This window comes from Bos taurus, chromosome 23 (assembly GCF_002263795.3).
Source record: "Bos taurus isolate L1 Dominette 01449 registration number 42190680 breed Hereford chromosome 23, ARS-UCD2.0, whole genome shotgun sequence".
Classification (NCBI taxonomy): Eukaryota; Metazoa; Chordata; class Mammalia; order Artiodactyla; family Bovidae; genus Bos; species Bos taurus.
This window is the reverse complement of record NC_037350.1, coordinates 2,810,639-2,830,755: the sequence shown is the minus strand read 5'-3', so window position 1 is coordinate 2,830,755 and position 20,117 is coordinate 2,810,639. Positions and strand designations below refer to the sequence as shown.

The 20,117-nt window shown below is 39.0% G+C and overlaps 1 protein-coding gene across 1 annotated transcript in view; it reads left to right on the top strand.

Annotated features, from left to right (window-relative positions):
- Window positions 1-20,117, top strand: part of PRIM2 (DNA primase subunit 2) — a 333,897-nt gene that overhangs the window by 63,685 nt on the left and 250,095 nt on the right. The window contains exons 6-7 of the mRNA NM_001079594.2: window positions 4,328-4,423; window positions 7,226-7,363. Of these exons, the coding sequence (NP_001073062.1) occupies window positions 4,328-4,423; window positions 7,226-7,363 (234 nt within the window). The remainder of the gene's footprint in view (window positions 1-4,327; window positions 4,424-7,225; window positions 7,364-20,117) is intronic.

The window sequence follows — 20,117 nt, the reverse complement described above, 5'->3', positions numbered from 1 at the left end:
CCATGAAGTGATGGGACCAGATGGGACTGGATGCCATGATCTTGGTTTTTTGAATGTTGAGTTTTAAGCCAGCTTTTTCACTCTCCTTTCTCACTTCCATCAAGACACTTTCTGCCATTAGAGTCGTGTCATCTGCATATCTGAGGTTATTGATGTTTTTCCTGGCAGTCTTGATTTCAGCCTGGCATTTTGCATGACATACTCTGCAAATAAGTTAAATAAGAGGGTGACAATATATAGTTTTGACATACTCTTTTCCCAGTTTTGGATTAGTGGTGGTGAAGTATTAGTGGTGCTTATATTGCTGTGGAATTTGTTCAGTTAAAATCCCAGATATTATTATGACCAACATCTATATGTTCAGAGTTCCCTAACTCTTTGCTGCTGTAATAAGTGATTGTAAAAGGGACATGATTGATTAACACATTTGGTGTCAACTTCAGTATTGCCAGATCCTGTGAAAACCATTTGGGCAAAAAAAAAAAAAATCCATAGAGTCGCTTATGATTATCCCCATTAATGGTGGGAAGAACAGGCATGTATATTAAATTTTTATATAATTTCAAATTAGTAAGTATTCATTGCACGTATTTGATGTATTTTTATATTTAAACTGGAAATCACTTAATAATGAGTATCATGAGGATGTACACATTTCTTGTTCCCTTTTGCCGTGTCTCCTCTGTCAGTTTCTTACTTTGTTATTTTTCTGTTTTGGCTTTCCTTGGCACTGTCTGTCCCTGTATATTCTAGAAGCAACACAGACACATAAGCTGTTGTGATTTTGCTTGAGAGCATATTGAATCTTCAGGTTAATTTGAGGAGAATTGGTACAGTATTATTTCTTCTGGTGCATGTTTATATGTCTCTCTGTTATTTAGGTTTTCTCCAGTTAGGTTTTATAGTTTTTTTCTGGAGTCTTACATATCCTTTGTTAAATTTATTTTGTTACTAGTTTTAATCCTGTTATGAATAGTTCAGTTCAGTTCAGTTGCTCAGTCATGTCCGACTCTTTGCGACGCCATCGACGGCAGCATGCCAGGCCTCCCCCTCCATCACCAACTCCCGGAACGTACTCAAACTCATGTCCCTTGAGTTGGTGATGCCATCCAACCATCTCATCTTCTGTCATCCCCTTCTCCTCCCAACTTCAGTCTTTCCCAGCATCAGGGTCTTTTCTAGTGAGTTAGTTCTTCGCATCAGGTGGCCAAAGTATTGGAGTTTCAGCCTTAGCATCAGTCCTTCCAATGAATATTCAGGACTGATTTCCTTTAGGATGGACTGGTTGGATCTTCTTGCAGTCCAAGGGACTCTCAAGAGTCTTCTCCAACACCACAGTTCAAAAGCATCAATTCTTTGGTGCTCTGCTTTCTTTAGTCCCAACTCTCACATCCATACGTGACTACTGGAAAAACCATAGCTTTGACTACAAGGACCTTTGTTGGCAAAGTAATGTCTCTGCTTTTTAAAATGCTATGTGGGTTGATCATAGCTTTTGTTCCAAGGAGCAAACGTCTTTTAATTTCATGGCTGCAGTCACCATCTGCAGTGATTTTGGAGCCCCCCAAAATAAAGTCTGTCACTGTTTCCATTGTTTCCATCTATTTGCCATGAAGTGATGGGACCGGATGCCATGATTTTAGTTTTCTGATTGTGAGTTTTAAGCCAACGTTTTCGCTCTCCTTTTTCACTTTCATCAAGAGACTCTTTAGTTCTTCTCTTTCAGCCGTAAAGGTGGTGTCATATGCTTATCTGAGGTTATTGCTATTTCTCCTGGTAATCTTGATTCCAGCTTGTGCTTCATTCAGTCCAGCATTTCACATGATGTACTCTCCATGTAAGTTAAATAAGCAGGGTAACAATATACAGCCTTTTCATACTCCTTTCCCGATTTGGAACCAGTCTATTGTTCCATATATAGTTCTAACTGTTGCTTCTTGACCTGCATACAGATTTCTCAGGAGGCAGGTCAGGTGATCTGGTATTCCCATCTCCTGAAGAATTTTCCAGTTTGTTGTGATCCACATAGTCAAGGGCTTTGGTGTAATCAGTAAAGCAGAAGTAGATTTTTTTCTTAATCTATCTTGCTTTTTCAGTGATCCAACGGATGTTATAAATGATAGTTTTTAAAAAAAAATCCATTTTTAAGCTTAGCTGTTGGCAGATAGAAATATAATTAGTTTTTCTGTATATGACATTGTATCTAGAAACCTTGCTTAATTAGGTAAATAGGTCTAATAATTTATTTGTGGATTCTTTGAATTTTCTAAGGATTCTACTCATATAATCTATAAATAAAGCCAGTTTTGTTTTTTGTTTTCCAGTTCTTACACTTTTCTTTTGGTTTTACCAGTCTGGTTTCCATTCATGGAGCCTTGTTTCCTTGTGTGTTTGTTTTCTCTGTGTGCTAGAGATTGATTGGAGGAGTGTATTGAGCCTTAGGAGAATTGTATCTTTGTTGGGAAAGGTTTTTATTTACTCCTTTCATTAGTCTGTGGGTACAGCTGGTCAGGATACTGTTTATTTCCATCCAGAATCTGAGATCCCTGGATGCTGCGCTGCAGATCCCTACCAAGACTGATTAGCTTCCGGTGCCCCCTCCTCACTCCTCCTGGGTTCAAGAGAGGAGAGACAGTCTACCTGTTGTGGCAGAGTTGCTTTGAAGTTGCTTCACCAGAATTAGCCAAAATAAAAGCCTCTCTTTTCTCATACCTTTTTTTTTTGGCCTTGCCGTGAGGTTTGCGGGATCTCAGTTCCCTGACCAGGGGTTGAACGCGAGGCCATGGCAGGGAAAGCGCTGCGTCTTTACCACTAGGCCACCCGTCTGATAGTCTCTTTTTGTCTCTGCCACTTTGTCCAATCACTTTTTACACTTTCTCATTCATGCAGATATCATTATCCTTGTCTTTTATAATCTTCACATAGTTGTTATCTATGTACTTAATGAATCTTTTTGTTTTTGCTCATGAAGTGATGTTTTACTGTTTGCCTTGTTATAAAATACAGTGTGCTTGGTACAGTATTTGCAAATGTGTTTGCAAAAATCCTTTGAGGCATGCTGCGGATGTACTTTGCTCAGAGAGGATTTGAGTTTGCTTCTGTCAGATGTCTGGGGCCTTTGAATCAGGGGTGACCTTAAAACAAGTTCAACGCTTGGGATTTCTCTAATGACCTGCAGCGTTAGAGCAGGAGCATCTCTTATTAATGATATCCCACTTAAAGAGGGCCCAACTCTATGTACTAATCTTCTGTGCCTTAAAGAAGATGCTTTAAAATTTTCTATCAGTGTATTTTCTTTGATTTCTGTGAGAAGCTGATCTGAATATGATGGTTTGCTTTACTTAAACATCACATTGTACTGTACTTTAACCAAACACCTGTTCTGGGCATTAGGCTTTTAAAAATTATTATAAATAGCATTGTGATGAAAGAAAATTTCCCAATTTGTGTATTTGTTCTCTGATTAATTCTAGAAGTGAAATTGTTAGCGTCAGTGTACTTTAATGCTTATTTATGTGTATTGTCAAAGTACTGTATGCAAGGATTGTTCCAACCCTGTGGATTTTAACATTTTCCATTTTAATAGGTAGAAAATAATATCCCATTATTATTTTAATTTACTTTCATTATTTTCAGTTATATGAATCTTGGCTTTGTTTTACTTTTGCATTATTAGTATTTATGCCCTACTACCTTGGGGTTTATTGACAGTAACTGAGATGTCACATGATACAAAAATTTCCCACAGTTTATCATTTATAATTCGTCTTCATCTGTAGATCTTTTCTTTTTCTGTAAAGAAGTTTACGATTTTTATCTCATCATATCTATCAGTATTTTTTTTCAAAGCCATAATTAGAGATAATAGACTGTAGTTGTTCTTACAAATACTAGTGTTTTATTTAAATTTGAAATTGTTTTCTGTAGCTAGAAAATTCCACTCTTAGTTCAAATAGGTATTTTAATAAATTAACATAACTCCACATTGAGGTAATGTTCATTTTTTTGTCTGTATTACCTTAATTTTTATTATAATTTCTTTTGTTTCATATTATAATACTTTCTGTTTCTCTGCTACTATTCTTTTGGTATGTGTCCTCAGAAATTGGCAGAGTAGAAATTTGAAAGTAAATTGAATTTAAATTTTCTTCCGTATTTTGGCTTCATTGATGATTATAAAATCACCTAGTAATTGTATTAGGAATGATTTGAGATATCAGGGTTTTGAGAGTTTTAAAACAGTATAGAATCTTCGCTAGAACAGGAAGTACTTTATTGAAACTGAATGCAGAGTTTTAATTTTTAAATGACATATGTTTCCTTCTAGATAAGTGATGAAGAAAAGACTGTCCGAGAACAGGATATTATTGCTTCATCATCCACTTTTGGTGGGGCTCAGTTGGATCCGGAGTCAGTCTATAAGGTAGGTGCACTTTTAAAGCACTTCCGAGGTTCCATGGTGCTTAACTGATGCATTTGTACAGCCTCTGGGGCGCAGCCTCACCCCTCCTACTTGGAGGTTGGTTTTACCTGCTGCTCTGCTCAAGGCTGCGCTGCAGCAACTCCGGGCCCTGCCTGGGTACTGAACTGCTTGCAGGCAAGCTCTCCTCCCTGTGTGCAGTCTTGCCTCTCACATGCAGGGTGGTGGTGGGGGATGCATTTGTCATGGGGCAGTAGCTCTAAAGAGCCCCCAGGGTCCCCACCCCTCAGCGGTGTTCTGGACCTGGCAAGCGTCATGACATGTACTGAAGGCTCAGTCTCACGAGAAAAGAGCCTGAGCTGGAGCCACCTGTTCAGACTTCCTGCTCCAGTCCTTCTTGGGATTATGGAAATAAACCCTCTTCCCGCCTCTTTGTGTCCTGTGTCACCCACACGGAGCTGGGTCATTGCTGCTTTCTGTGGCTGCAGGACTGCCATGTGGGTCCACATTGTTGCCTCAACCAAGCGGTGAATGGTTTCAGGGCAGGAACTGTATGCTAGATGTAGAAATGTGTAAACTAACCAGAAACTTTCTGCAAAAACACATGATCTGATTATTATGTGGTGTCATTGAATACACTGAAGAATTATGGCCATATAATTTAACTCTTCCATAAAACCTGAGCCAATAGGTTATATGGGGGTTCTTTTCTTTTTTTTTTTTTTAACCTAATTTTTTACCTCATTTTTAAGAAGTAGAAAAACTGTTGAAGAGTAAGGATGACTTTTTTCAACTTATTAATACTGTTATCATAATCTGCTCATCTCTTAAAATTTTATGGTAGTTTATAAGACTTTAAAGAAATGTAAGTAGAATAGGAAAACAATAGAATGGGAAAGACTAGAGATCTCTTCAAGAAAATTAAAGATACCAAGGGAACATTTCATGCAAAGATGAGCTCAATAAAGGACAGAAATGATATGGACCTGACAGAAGCAGAAGATATTAAGAAGAGGTGGCAAGAATACACAGAAGAATTGTACAAAAAAGATCTTCAAGCTGATTTTAGAAAAGGTAGAGGAACCAGAGATTAAATTGCCAACATCTGCTGGATCATCAAAAAAGCAAGAGAGTTCCAGAAAAACATCTATTTCTGCTTTATTGACTATGCCAAAGCCTTTGACTGTGTGGATCACTATAAACTGTCGAAAATTCTGAAAGAGATGGGAATACCATACCACCTGACCTGCCTCTTGAGAAACCTGTATGAAGGTCAGGAAGCAACAGTTAGAACTGGACATGGAACAACAGACTGTTTCCAAATAGGAAAAGGAGTACATCAAGGCTGTATATTGTCACCCTGCTTATTTAACTTATATACAGAGTACATCATGAGAAATGCTGGGCTGGAAGAAGCACAGGCTGGAATCAAGATTGTCAGGAGAAATATCAGTAACCTCAGATATGCAGATGACACCACCCTTATGGCAGAAAGTGAAGAGGAACTAAAGAGCCTCTTGATGAAGGTGAAAGTGGAGAGTGAAAAAGTTGGCTTAAAGCTCAACATTCAGAAAACTAAGATCATGGCATCTGGTCACGTCACTTCATGGCAAATAGATGGGGAAACAGTGAGAGACTTTATTTTTTGGGCTCCAAAATCACTGCAGATGGTGACTGCAGCCATGAAATTAAAAGCTGCTTACTCCTTGGAAGAAAAGTAATGACCAACCTAGATAGCATATTGAAAAGCAGAGACATTACTTTGCCAACAAAGGTCATGTATGGACCTGAGAGTTGGACTGTGAAGAAAGCCGAGTGCCGAAGAATTGATGCTTTTGAACTGTGGTGTTGGAGAAGACTCTTGAGAGTCCCTTGGACTGCAAGGAGGTCCAACCAGTCCATCCTAAAGGAGATCAGCCCTGGGTGTTCATTGGAAGGTCTGATGCTGAAGCTGAAACTCCAATACTTTGGCCACCTGGTGCGAAGTGCTGACTCATTTGAAAAGACCCTGATGATGGGAAAGATTGAGGGCAGGAGGAGAAGGGGACGACAGAGGATGTGATGGTTGGATAGCATCACCGATTCAATGGACATGAGTTTGGGTGGGCTCTGGGAGTTGATGATGGACAGGGAGGCCTGGTGTGCTGCGATTCATGGGGTTGCAAAGAGTCGGATATGACTGAGCAACTGAACTGAACTGAACTGAAGTAGAATAGTATTCAGTTTTAAAAAAATGTTTACTGGCAAATACTTATTTTAAAGGCAAAGCTGGACATTTATTATTATTTCCATTTCTTAGTATTGAGATTAACTTTTCTAATATATTCCTGTGGAGAAAGAGTGGAAACATAGATGAAGAAATTTGGAACCATTTTACTTACTAGCAATTTTTAGCACTGAGCATACTGTATATACATTGGATTCTACTTGATGCAGAAAATATGTTGTATGAGGGCAGTGCGATGTACCTAGAGGGCTTGAGCTTAGAGTTTGAAATTCTAGTGATTATAATTTATAAATTGATAAGAATAGAAATAATCCATTCTAACTTGGCTTATTCATTTTTGAAAGATCTACTCTGAAGCAAAACCTTTTTTGGCCTGCCACTCCTTCCTAATGCTGTTGTTTACTCACAAGGAGTGCAAATTGATCTTGCTTTTCTGTTTGTTTGTTTGTTTTTGATCTGCTGGCACTGATAACTTTTTCAAAGGAGGCATTTTGTTTAGATTCCCTAGTGATGAAGTTTTAGGATAATTTTGTAATGACAGGTACTGACTTATTTTCCATGTTTCACTCTGAATTCAGATCCCTTTTGCTGAAGCTTTGGATTTATTCCGAGGGAGGAAAGTCTATTTGGAAAATGGCTTTGCTTATGTACCACACAAGGATATTGTCGCGATCATCCTGAATGAGTTTAGAACCAAACTGTCCAAGGCTTTGGCTGTAAGTATTTAGTTTCCATATTCACTTCATTTCCATATGTTCATGTTTGTAATTACATACTCTTGATAGATTTGTTCTGTACTTCTTAAGAAGTAATGTAATTATTATAATGATATTGAGATTGCTTCTGTTATTTATAGAACTCTTAGGTTTTAATTTTTTTAAGAATTCGTTTTATTGAAGTTGATTTACAGTGTTCTGTTAATTTTGCTCTTCAGCAAAGTGACTCAGTTATGCATATATATATTCTTTGTTATGTTCTTTTCCATGGTAGTTGATCACAGGATATTGACTGTAGTTCCCTCTGCTATACAGTAAGGACTTGATATTTGTCTATTCTGTATGTAATAGTGTGTGTCTGATAATCCCAAGCTCCCGATCCATCCCTCCTCCTTGGCGATCACAAGTCTGTTCTCTATATCTGGGAGTCTGTTTCTGTTTCGTTTGTTGTTCTTCAGTCGCTCAGTAGTGTCCAACGCTTTGCAACCCTGTGGACTGCAGCATGCCAGGCTGCCCTGTCCTTTACTATCTCCCGAACTTTGCTCAAATTAATTTCCATTGAGTTGGTGATGCCATTCAACCATCTCGTCCTCCGTTGTCCCCTTCTCCTCCTGCCCTCAGTCTTTGCCAGCATCAGGGTCTTTTCCAGTGAGTCAGCTCTTTGCATCAGGTGACAAAAATTTTGGAGCTTCAGCATCAGTCCTTCCAATGAATACTCAGGGTTGATTTCCTTTAGGATTGACTGATTTGATCTCCTTGCAGTCCAAGGGACTCTCAAGAGTCTCCTTCAGCATCACAGTTCAAAAGCATCAGTTCTTCAGTGCTCAGCCTTCTTTATGGTTCAACCCTCACATCCATACATCCCTACTGGAAAAATCATAGCTATGACTATACGGACCTTTGTTGGCAAAGTGATGTCTCTGCTTTTTAATATGTTGTCTAAGTTTGTCATAGCTTTTCTTCCAAGGAGCAAGCGTCTTTTAATTTCATGGCTGCAGTCACTGTCTGCAGTGATTTTGGAGCCCAAGAAAATAATGTTTGTCACTGTTTCCATTGTTTCCCCATCTATTTACCATGAAATGGTAGGACTGGATGCCATGATCTTCGTTTTTTGAATGTTGAGTTTAAAGGCAGCTTTTTCACTCTCCTCTTTCTCTTAATCAAGATGTTCTATGGATCCTCTTCACTTTCTGCCATAAGGGTGGTATCATCTGTATAGCTGAGGTTATTCATATTTCTCCTGGCAATCTTGATTCCAGCTTGTGATTCATCCAACCCAGCATTTCACTTGATATACACTGCATAAAGGTGAAATATGCAGAGCGACAATATACAGTCTTGGTGTACTTCTTTCCCAGTTTTGAAACAGTCAGTTTTTCCATGTTTGGTTCTACCTATTGCTTCTGCATACAGACTTTTCAGGAGGCAGGTGAGGTCATCTAGTAGTCCTATCTCTTTAAGAATTTTTCACAGTTTGTTGTGATCCATACACTCAAAGGCTTTAGCATAGTCAATGAGGCAGAAGTAGATGTTTTTCTGGAATTCTCTTGCTTTTTCTATGATTTAACAGAGGTTGGCAATTTGATCTCTTGTTCCTCTGCCTTTTCTAAATCCAGCTTGAACGTCTGGAAGTGCTCTGTTCACATACTGTTGAAGCCTAGCTTGAAGGATTTTGAGCATTACTTTGCTAGCATGTGAAATGGGTGCAATTGTGTGGTAGTTTGAACATTCTTTGGCTTTGATATAGATAAGTTCATTTGTGTTATATTTTATTTTATTTATTTTTTTTTAAGTTTTATAGTTTTTATTTATTAAAAAAAATTTTTTTTAAATTTTATTTTATTTTTAAACTTTACAATATCGTATTGTTTTGCCAAATACCGAAAAGAATCTGCCACAGGTATACATGTGTTCCCCATCCTGAACTCTCCTCCCTCCTCCCTCCCCATACCATCCCTCTGGGTTGTCTCAGTGCACCAGCCCCAAGCATCCAGTATCGTGCATCGAACTTGGACTGGCGACTCGTTTCATACATGATAGTGTACATGTTTCAATGCCATTCTCCCAAATCTTCCCACCCTCTCCCTCTCCCGCAGAGTCCATAAGATTGTTCTATACATCAGTGTCTCTTTTGCTGTCTCATATACAGGGTTATTGTTACCATCTTTCTAAATTCCACATATATGTGTTAGTATACTGTATTGGTGTTTTTCTTTCTGGCTTACTTCACTCAGTATAATAGGCTCCAGTTTCATCCATCTCATTAGAACTGATTCAAATGAATTCTTTTTTTTTTTTTTTTTTTTAAATTTTATTTTATTTTTAAACTTTACATAATTGTATTAATTTTGCCAAATATCAAAATGAATCCGCCACAGGTATACATGTGTTCCCCATCCTGAACCCTCCTCCCTCCTCCCTCCCCATACCCTCCCTCTGGGTTGTCCCAGTGCACTAGCCCCTAGCATCCAGTATCCTGCATCGAACCTGGACTGGCGACTTGTTTGATACATGATATTATACATGTTTCAATGCCATTCTCCCAAATCTCCCCACCCTCTCCCTCTCCCACAGAGTCCATAAGACTGATGTATACATCAGTGTCTCTTTTGCTGTCTCGTACACAGGGTTATTGTTACCATCTTTCTAAATTCCATATATATGCGTTAGTATACTGTATTGGTGTTTTTCTTTCTGGCTTACTTCACTCTGTATAATAGGCTCCAGTTTCATCCACCTCATTAGAACTGATTCAAATGAATTCTTTTTAATGGCTGAGTAATACTTCATTGTGTATATGTACCACAGCTTTCTTATCCATTCCTCTTCTGATGGGCATCTAGGTTGCTTCCATGTCCTGGCTATTATAAACAGTGCTGCGATGAACATTGGGGTACACATGTCTCTTTCCCTTCTGGTTTCCTCAGTGTGTATGCCCAGCAGTGGGATTGCTGGATCATAAGGCAGTTCTATTTCCAGTTTTTTAAGAAATCTCCACACTGTTCTCCATAGTGGCTGTACTAGTTTGCATTCCCACCAACAGTGTAAGAGGATTCCCTTTTCTCCACACCCTCTCCAGCATTTATTGCTTGTAGACTTTTGGATCACAGCCATTCTGACTGGCGTGAAATGGTACCTCATAGTGGTTTTGATTTGCATTTCTCTGATAATGAGTGATGTTGAGCAGCTTTTCATGTGTTTGTTAGCCATCTGTATGTCTTCTTTGGAGAAATGTCTATTTAGTTCTTTGGCCCATTTTTTGATTGGGTCATTTATTGAGGCATAGGAGTTGCTTGTATATTTTGGAGATTAGTTGTTTGTCAGTTGCTTCATTTGCTATTATTTTCTCCCATTCTGAAGGCTGCCTTTTCACCTTGCTAATAGTTTCCTTTGATGTGCAGAAGCTTTTAAGGTTAATTAGGTCCTATTTGTTTATTTTTGCTTTTATTTCCAATATTCTGGGAGGTGGGTCATAGAGGATCCTGCTGTGATATATGTCAGAGAGTGTTTTGCCTATGTTCTCCTCTAGGAGTTTTATAGTTTCTGGTCTTACGTTTAGATCTTTAATCCATGTTGAGTTTATTTTTGTGTACGGTGTTAGAAAGTGTTCTAGTTTCATCCTTTTACAAGTGGTTGACCAGTTTTCCCAGCACCACTTGTTAAAGAGATTGTCTTTAATCCATTGTATATTCTTGCCTCCTTTGTCAAAGATAAGGTGTCCATATGTGTGTGGATTAATCTCTGGGCTTTCTGTTTTGTTCCATTGATCTATATTCTGTCTTTGTGCCAGTACCATACTGTCTTGATGACTGTGGCTTTGTAGTAGGGCCTGAAGTCAGGCAGGTTGATTCCTCCAGTTCCATTCTTCTTTCTCAAGATAGCTTTGGCTATTCGAGGTTTTCTGTGTTTCCATAAAAATTGTGAAATTATTTGTTTTAGCTCTGTGAAGAATACCCTTGGTAGCTTGATAGGGATTACATTGAATCTATAAATTGCTTTGGGTAGTATACCCATTTTCACTATATTGATTCTTCCAATCCGTGAACATGGTATATTTCTCCATCTATTAGTGTCCTCTTTGATTTCTTTCAGCAGTGTTTTATAGTTTTCTATATATAGGTCTTTGGTTTCTTTAGGTAGATATATTCCTAAGTATTTTATTCTTTCCGTTGCAATGGTGAATGGAATTGTTTCCTTAATTTCTCTTTCTGTTTTCTCAGTATTAGTGTATAGGAATGCAAGGGATTTCTGTGTGTTGATTTTATATCCTGCAACTTTACTATAATCATTGATTAGTTTTAGTAATTTTCTGGTGGAGTCTTTAGGGTTTTCTATGTAGAGGATCATGTCATCTGCAAATAGTGAGAGTTTTACTTCTTCTTTTCCAATTTGGATTCCTTTTATTTCTTTTTGTGCTCTGATTGCTGTGGCCAAAACTTCCAAAACTATGTTGAATAGTAATGGTGAAAGTGGGCACTCTTGTCTTGTTCCTGACTTTGGAGGAAATGCTTTCAATTTTTCACCATTGAGGATAATGTTTGCTGTGGGTTTGTCATATATAGCTTTTCTTATGTTGAGGTATGTTCCTTCTGTTCCTGCATTTTGGAGAGTTTTTATCATAAATGGATGTTGAATTTTGTCAAAGGCTTTCTCTGCATCTATTGAGATAATCATATGGTTTTTATTTTTCAATTTGTTAATATGGTGTATTACATTGATTGATTTGTGGATATTGAAGGATCCTTGCATCCCTGGGATCAAGCCCACTTGGTCATGGTGTATGATCTTTTTAATGTGTTGTTGGATTCTGATTGCTAGAATTTTGTTAAGGATTTTTGCATCTATGTTCATCAGTGATATTGGCCTGTAGTTTTCTTTTTTTGTGGGATCTTTGTCAGGTTTTGGTATTAGGGTGATGGTGGCCTCATAGAATGAGTTTGGAAGTTTACCTTCCTCTTCAATTTTTTGGAAGAGTTTGAGCAGGATAGGTGTTAGCTCTTCTCTAAATTTTTGGTAGAATTCAGCTGTGAAGCCGTCTGGACCTGGACTTTTGTTTGCTGGAAGATTTTTGATTACAGTTTGAATTTCCGTGCTTGTGATGGGTCTGTTAAGATTTTCTATTTCTTCCTGGTCCAGTTTTGGAAAGTTGTACTTTTCTTAGAATTTGTCCATTTCTTCCACGTTGTCCATTTTATTGGCATATAATTGTTGATCGTAGTCTCTTATGATCCGTTGTATTTCTATGTTGTCTGTTGTGATCTCTCCATTTTCGTTTCTAATTTTGTTGATTTGATTTTTCTCCCTTTGTTTCTTGATGAGTCTGGCTAATGGTTTGTCAATTTTATTTATCCTTTCAAAGAACCAGCTTTTGGCTTTGTTGATTTTTGCTATGGTCTCTTTTGTTTCTTTTGCATTTATTTCTGCCCTAATTTTTAAGATTTCTTTCCTTCTGCTAACCCTGGGGTTCTTCATTTCTTCCTTTTCTAGTTGCTTTAGGTGTAGAGTTAGGTTATTTATTTGACTTTTTTCTTGTTTTTTGAGGTGTGCCTGTATTGCTATGAACTTTCCCCTTAGGACTGCTTTTACTGTGTCCCACAGGTTTTGGGTTGTTGTGTTTTCATTTTCAGTAGTTTCTATGCAAATTTTGATTTCTTTTTTGATTTCTTCTATGATTTGTTGGTTATTCAGCAGCGTGTTGTTCAGCCTCCATATGTTGGAATTTTTAATAGTTTTTCTCCTGTAATTGAGATCTAATCTTACTGCATTGTGGTCAGAAAAGATGCTTGGAATGATTTCTATTTTTTTGAATTTACCAAGGCTAGATTTATGGCCCAGGATGTGATCTATCCTGGAGAAGGTTCCATGTGCGCTTGAGAAAAAGGTGAAATTCATTGTTGTGGGATGAAATGTCCTATAGATATCAATTAGGTCTAACTGGTCTATTGTATCGTTTAAAGTTTGTGTTTCCTTGTTAATTTTCTGTTTAGTTGATCTATCCATAGGTGTGAGTGGGGTATTAAAGTCTCCCACTATTATTGTGTTATTGTTAATTTCTCCTTTCATACTTGTTAGCATTTGTCTTACATACTGCGGTGCTCCCGTGTTGGGTGCATATATATTTATAATTGTTATATCATCTTCTTGGATTGATCCTTTGATCATTATGTAGTGACCATCTTTGTCTCTTTTCACAGCCTTTGTTTTAAAGTCTATTTTATCTGATATGAGTATTGCTACTCCTGCTTTCTTTTGGTCCCTATTTGCATAGAAAATCTTTTTCCAGCCCTTCACTTTCAGTCTGTATGTGTCCCCTATTTTGAGGTGGGTTTCTTGTAGACAACATATGTAGGGGTCTTGTTTTTGTATCCATTCAGCCAGTCTTTGTCTTTTGGTTGGGGCATTCAACCCATTTACGTTTAAGGTAATTACTGATAAGTATGATCCCGTTGCCATTTACTTTATTGTCTTGGGTTTGAATTTATACACCGTTTTTGTGTTTCCTGTCTAGAGAATATCCTTTAGCATTTGTTGGAGAGCTGGTTTGGTGGTGCTGAATTCTCTCAGCTTTTGCTTGTCTGTAAAGCTTTTGATTTCTCCCTCATATTTGAATGAGATCCTTGCTGGGTACAATAATCTGGGCTGTAGGTTATTTTCTTTCATCACTTTAAGTATGTCTTGCCATTCCCTCCTGGCTTGAGGAGTTTCTATTGAGAAGTCAGCTGTTATCCTTATGGGAATTCCCTTGTGTGTTATTTGTTGTTTTTCCCTGCTGCTTTTAATATTTGTTCTTTGTGTTTGATCTTTGTTAATTTGATTAATATATGTCTTGGGGTGTTTCGCCTTGGGTTTATCCTGTTTGGGACTCTCTGGGTTTCTTGGACTTGAGTGATTATTTCCTTCCCCATTTTCGGGAAGTTTTCAACTATTATCTCCTCAAGTATTTTCTCATGGTCTTTTTGTCTTCTTCTGGGACCCCTATGATTCGAATGTTGTAGCGTTTCATATTGTCCTGGAGGTCTCTGAGATTGTCCTCATTTCTTTTAATTCGTTTTTCTTTTCTCCTCTCTGATTCATTTATTTCTACCATTCTATGTTCTAATTCACTAATTCTATCTTCTGCCTCTGTTATTCTATTCTTTGTTGCCTCCAGAGTGTTTTTAATTTCATTTATTGCATTATTCATTATATACTGACTCTTTTTTATTTCTTCTAGGTCCTTGTTAAACCTTTCTTGCATCTTCTCAATCCTTGTCTCTAGGCTATTTATCTGTGATTCCATTTTGATTTCAAGATTTTGGATCAATTTCACTATCATTATTCGGAATTCTTTATCAAGTAGATTCCCTATCTCTTCCTCTTTTGTTTGGTTTGGTGGGCATTTATCCTGTTCCTTTATCTGCTGGGTATTCCTCTGTCTCTTCATCTTGTTTAAATTGCTGAGTTTGGGGTGTCCTTTCTGTATTCTGGCAGTTTGTGGAGTTCTCTTTATTGTGGCGTTTCCTCACTGTGTGTGGGTTTGTACAGGTGGCTTGTCAAGGTTTCCTGGTTAGGGAAGCTTGTGTCGGTGTGCTGGTGGGTGGAGCTGTATTTCTTCTCTCCTTTCGAAGAGTTGGGTTGCTTTTCTGGGTGCCTGATGTCCTCTGCCGGCATTCAGAAGTTGTTTTGTGGAATTTACTCGACGTTTAAATGCTCTTTTGATGAATTTGTGGGGGAGAAAGTGTTCTCCCCGTCCTACTCTTCTGCCATCTTGGCTCCTCCTCCCAAAATTTTTTTAAAAAATTAAAAAAAAGAAAAAATGATCGTAAAAATAGTAAAAATATATCTAGGACTTTCTCTGGTTTTGTTGTTGGTATTGTGGGTTCAGTTCATTTTCGGCTAGTTCCTTGGTCCGACTTATATTTCTCAAGATCTATAGGCCCCTTCCTATGTAGACAGGACTAGCCACAGGGTTTTAATCTATTGCGTGTAGCTTCCAAGGCGGTTCCCTCTGTTATAGCTTCTTCTGTTTGCTGGTCTCTTCAGTGTCTGGTTTCTGCCCTGACACAAAGGGGACGGTGGAGGACACTTTTTTTTTTTTTTTTTAGGCTCACTTGTTCAGTCCTGCTGTTGGGAGGGAGGGACACTGCAAACAAATAACACTGGCGTGGGCTCGCAGTTCCTCAGCCACACTGCGTTTGCCCTGCTCACGGTGCATGTAGCCTCCCTGCCCACACTGCTCAGGCTCTAGGTTGCTCCACCGGGAACCATCCGTGGCTGGCCCTGGGCTGCTTCCACCTCCCAGGTCCAAGCCACTCAGGTTCAGGCACTCGGGTAGTCCTCAGAGGTGCAGACTCGGTTGGGCCTGCGTTTTGTGCCCTTCCCAGGTCCGAGCAGCTCAGGTGATGAGGTGTTTGGTGAGTGCTATTGCTGAGACTTATCGTCTCCCCGCAGCTCAGTTATCTAGGTGTACAACCGGCACACCTTCTCAGGCGGATGTTGACCGTCCAGACCCCCAAGAAGTCTTAGTTAGCAAAGAAGCCTGCTTACAGTTTTATAGATAATGTCTGTCTGGGGCTGCGATTGCCCCGTTCCGGCTCTGGCTGCCTGTCACCGGAGGGGGATGGTCTGCAGCTGGCTATCTCTGTTCAGTCCTTTGTTCCGTGCGCGGGCCTGGCGGTGTCTTAGGTTAGGGCTGGCTTTTCGCATGGTAGATATCCCACAGTCTGGTTTGCTAGCCCCAATTATTTTGCTCAGATAGCGCTCGGGGTATTCAGGCCAGATTCTTACTCTAAGCGATGCAGCCCACGCCGCACCTCCCTGCCCAGCCCCCGCTTGCTAATGGCGTGTGCAGGCGTCTGCGCTGCTTCTCTGCTGGGGGAGTTACCGTAGGGCTCGTAATATGCGGGTTTTAATTGTTTATTTATTTTTCCTCCCTGTTATGTTGCCCTCTGTGCTTCCAAGGCTCGGCACAGATTCTGCAGTGAGAAGGTTTCCTGGTGTTTGGAAACTTCTCTCTTTTTCAGACTCCCTTCCCGTGACGGAACTCCGTCCCTCCCTCTTTTGTTCCTTTTTTTGTCTTTTATATTTTTTCCTACCTCCTTTCGAAGACTTGGGTTGCTTTTCTGGGTGCCTGATGTCCTCTGCCGGCATTCAGAAGTTGTTTTGTGGAATTTACTTGGCGTTTAAATATTCTTTTGATGAATTTGTGGGGGAGAAAGTGTTCTCCCCATCCTACTCCTCTGCCATCTTAGCTCCTCTCCCTGTGTTATATTTTAGATTCCACATACAAATGATGTCACATGGTATTTGTCTTTTTCTCGTTTACCTCACTTAGTATGATAATCTGTAGCAGCCATCCATGTTGTTGCAAGTGGCATTGTTTCATATATATATTTTTAATGGCTGAGTGGTATTTCATTGTATATGCATAGCACATTTTCTTTATCCATTCATCTGTCAGTAAACATTGAGGTTGTTTCTATCTCTAAGCTACTATAAATAAGTGATGCTATGAATATAGGGGTGCATAGATCTTTTTGAATTATGGTTTTTCTGGATATATACCTAGGAGGGGGTTTGCTGGATCATAAGGCAATGCTATTTTTAATTTTCTGAGGAAACTCCTTACTGTTTTTCATAGTGGCTGTACCAACTTATATTCCCATGAATGATTCCCTTTTCTCCACACCCTCTTCAGCATTTGTTGTTTTTGTAGACTTTTAATGATGGCTATTCTGACTGATTTGAGGTAATACCTCACTCTAGTTTTGATTCACATTTCTCTAGTAATTAGTGATGCTGAGCATCTTTTCATGTGCCTCTTGGCCATCTGTATGTATTCTTTGGAGAAATGTCTCTTTGGATAGTCTGCCCACTTTTTGATTGGGTTATTTGTTTTTTGTTGTTGTTGCTGTTGAGTGGTATGAGCTGTTTATATTCTTCATTGCATCATTTGCAAATATTTTCTCCCAGCCAGTCCATTGGGTGCCTTTCTGTTTTGTTTATGGTTTCCTTTACTGTGCTAAAGCTTATAAGGGTGATTAGGTCCCATTTGTTTATTTTTAGTTTTATTTCTATGGCATTGGGAGACTAACCTAAAAACTGAAAACATTGGTAAAGTTTATGTCAACGAATGTTTTGCCTCTCTTCCTTTCTAGGAGTTTCTTGTTGTCATGTCTTATATTTAAATCTTTGAGTAGATTTTCATTTGTTTCTCAGTTCAGTTCAGTTCAGTCGCTCAGTCCTGTTCGACTCTTTGCGACCCCAAGAATCGCAGCATGTCAGGCCTCCCTGTCCATCACCAATTCCCGGAGTTCACTCAAACTTATGTCCATCGAGTCAGTGATACCATCCAGCCATCTCATCCTCTGTTGTCCCCTTCGTCTCCTGCCCCCAATCCCTTCCAGCATCAGGGTCTTTTCCAATGAGTAAACTCTTCGCATGAGGTGGTCAAAGTATTGGAGTTTCAGCTTTAGCATCATTCCTTCCAAAGAAATCCCAGGGCTGATCTCCTTCAGAATGGACTGGTTGGATCTCCTTGCAGTCCAAGGGACTCACAAGAGTCTTCTCCAACACCACAGTTCAAAAGCATCAATTCTTTGGCACTCAGCTTTTTTCACAGTCCAACTCATAGTTAATTTTGTCATTTTTTTCTTTCTTCTGATAATGCTGATGGTGAGATGACTAATTTTGTGAACAACCTCTGTTTCTTCAAGGTTGTGCCTTTTTTCCCTTGGAGATGGATGTCGTGTATGACCATTAACAATTAGTGGTGCCTGTGGTAAATAAAACCCATAGATTTCTGCTCTAAATTGGAATTTCGTGTCAGTAGAGGGCAATGTAGAAGACAGTCTTTATATTTAAGTACTAAAAGCAGTGCTAGGTTAACACTGCTGGGTGAAATTGGAGATGGTGAGTTAAATAAGTACCATAATCAGTGCTTTTTAAGAGACTTGTTAAAAACAGACACTTAAGCGGTAATATCTTAAAAATACACACATTTTTCAGTGGTATTTTCTGTTAATCTGAGTCTGGTTTCCTTTTGTACTTTTTTGGGGCACTATTTGAGTGCTTAATGTCTAGTACATAACTTCAAATTTAAATGCTGTCCCTCTTATCTCACACGCTAGCAAAGTAATGCTCAAAATTCTCTAAGCCAGACTTCAACAGTACGTGAACTGTCAAATTCCAGATGTTGAAGCTGGATTTAGAAAAGGCAGAGGAACCAGAGATCAAATTGCCAACATCCATTGGATCATTGAAAAAGCAAGAGAGTTCCAGCAAAATATACTTCTGCCTCATTAACTACGCCAAAGCCTTTGACTGTGTGGATCACAACCAACTGTGGAACATTCTTCAAGAGATGGGAATACCAGACTACCTTCCCTGTCTCTTGAGAAATTGATATGCAGGTCAAGAAGCAACAGAATTGGATTTGGAACAACCCACTGGTTCCAGATTGGGAAAGAAATATGTCAAGGCTGTATATTGTGACCCTGCTTATTTAACTTATATGCAGAGTACATCATGAGAAACTCTGGGCTGGATGAATCACAAGCTGGAATGAGGATTGCCAGGAGAAATAACAATAAGCTCATATATACAGATGACACCACCCTTATGGAAGAAATCGAAGAAGAACTAAAGAGCCTCTTGATGAAAGTGAAAGAAGAGAGTGAAAAAGCTGCCTTAAAACTCAACATTCAAAAACCAAAGATCATGACATCCGGTCCCATCACCTCATGGCAAATAAATGGGGAAACAATGGAAACTGTGACGAGCTTTGTTTTCTTGGGCTCCAAAATCACTGCAGGTGATAACTGCAGCCATGAAATTAAAAGACGCTTGCTTCTTGGAAGAAAAACTGTGACCAACCTAGACCAACATAGTAAAAAGCAGAGACATTACTTTACTGACAAAAGTCCATCTAGTCAAAGCTATGGTTTTTCCAGTGGTCATGTATGGATGTGAGAGTTGGACTATAAAGAAAGCTGAGCACCGAGGAATTGATGCTTTTGAACTGTTGTGTTGGAAAAGACTCTTGAGAGTCCCTTGGACTGCAAGGAAATCCAGCAAGTCCATCCTCAAGGAAATCAGTCCTGAATGTTCATCAGAAGGACTGATATTGAAGCTGAAACTCCAAAACTTTGGTCACCTGATATGGAGAACTAACTCACTGGAAAAGATCCTGATGCTGGGAAAGACTGAAGGCAGGAGGAGAAGGGGACGACAGGATGAGAAGGTTGGGTTGCACCACCAACTCTATGGATGTGAGTTTGAACAAGCTCCGGGAGTTGGTGATGGAGAGGGCAGCCTGGTGTGCTGCAGTCCATGGGGTGTCAAAGAGTCAGACACGAGTGAGCGACTGAAGTGAACTGAATGTCTAGTACATAACTTCAAAGTTAGGTTGTGTTGCTTTTTTTAAGCTTTACTGACTACAATATAAGCAAATGCCAATCTTTCCTTTTGAGTTAAAACTTAAATTGTTTTCTGGTATAAGTAATTTTGTTTCCTGAGTCTGGGGTTACCTGCACATATACAGTTTAGCTATATCAGCATTTGGAAACACTAAAATACTAACTTTTTATTAAATGAGGCCATTTATGAAATCACATAGCATATTGGGTGCTCTTCCTCTCTCCTTACTCCTATGTGTATCTGTGCATGTGTTTTGTCCTCAGTAAAGTCAGTGTTCTGAAATATTTTCTGTTTTATAAAATAATTTTATTCATTTGTTTTTGGCTGTGCTGGGTCTTCACTGCTGTGTGGACTTTTC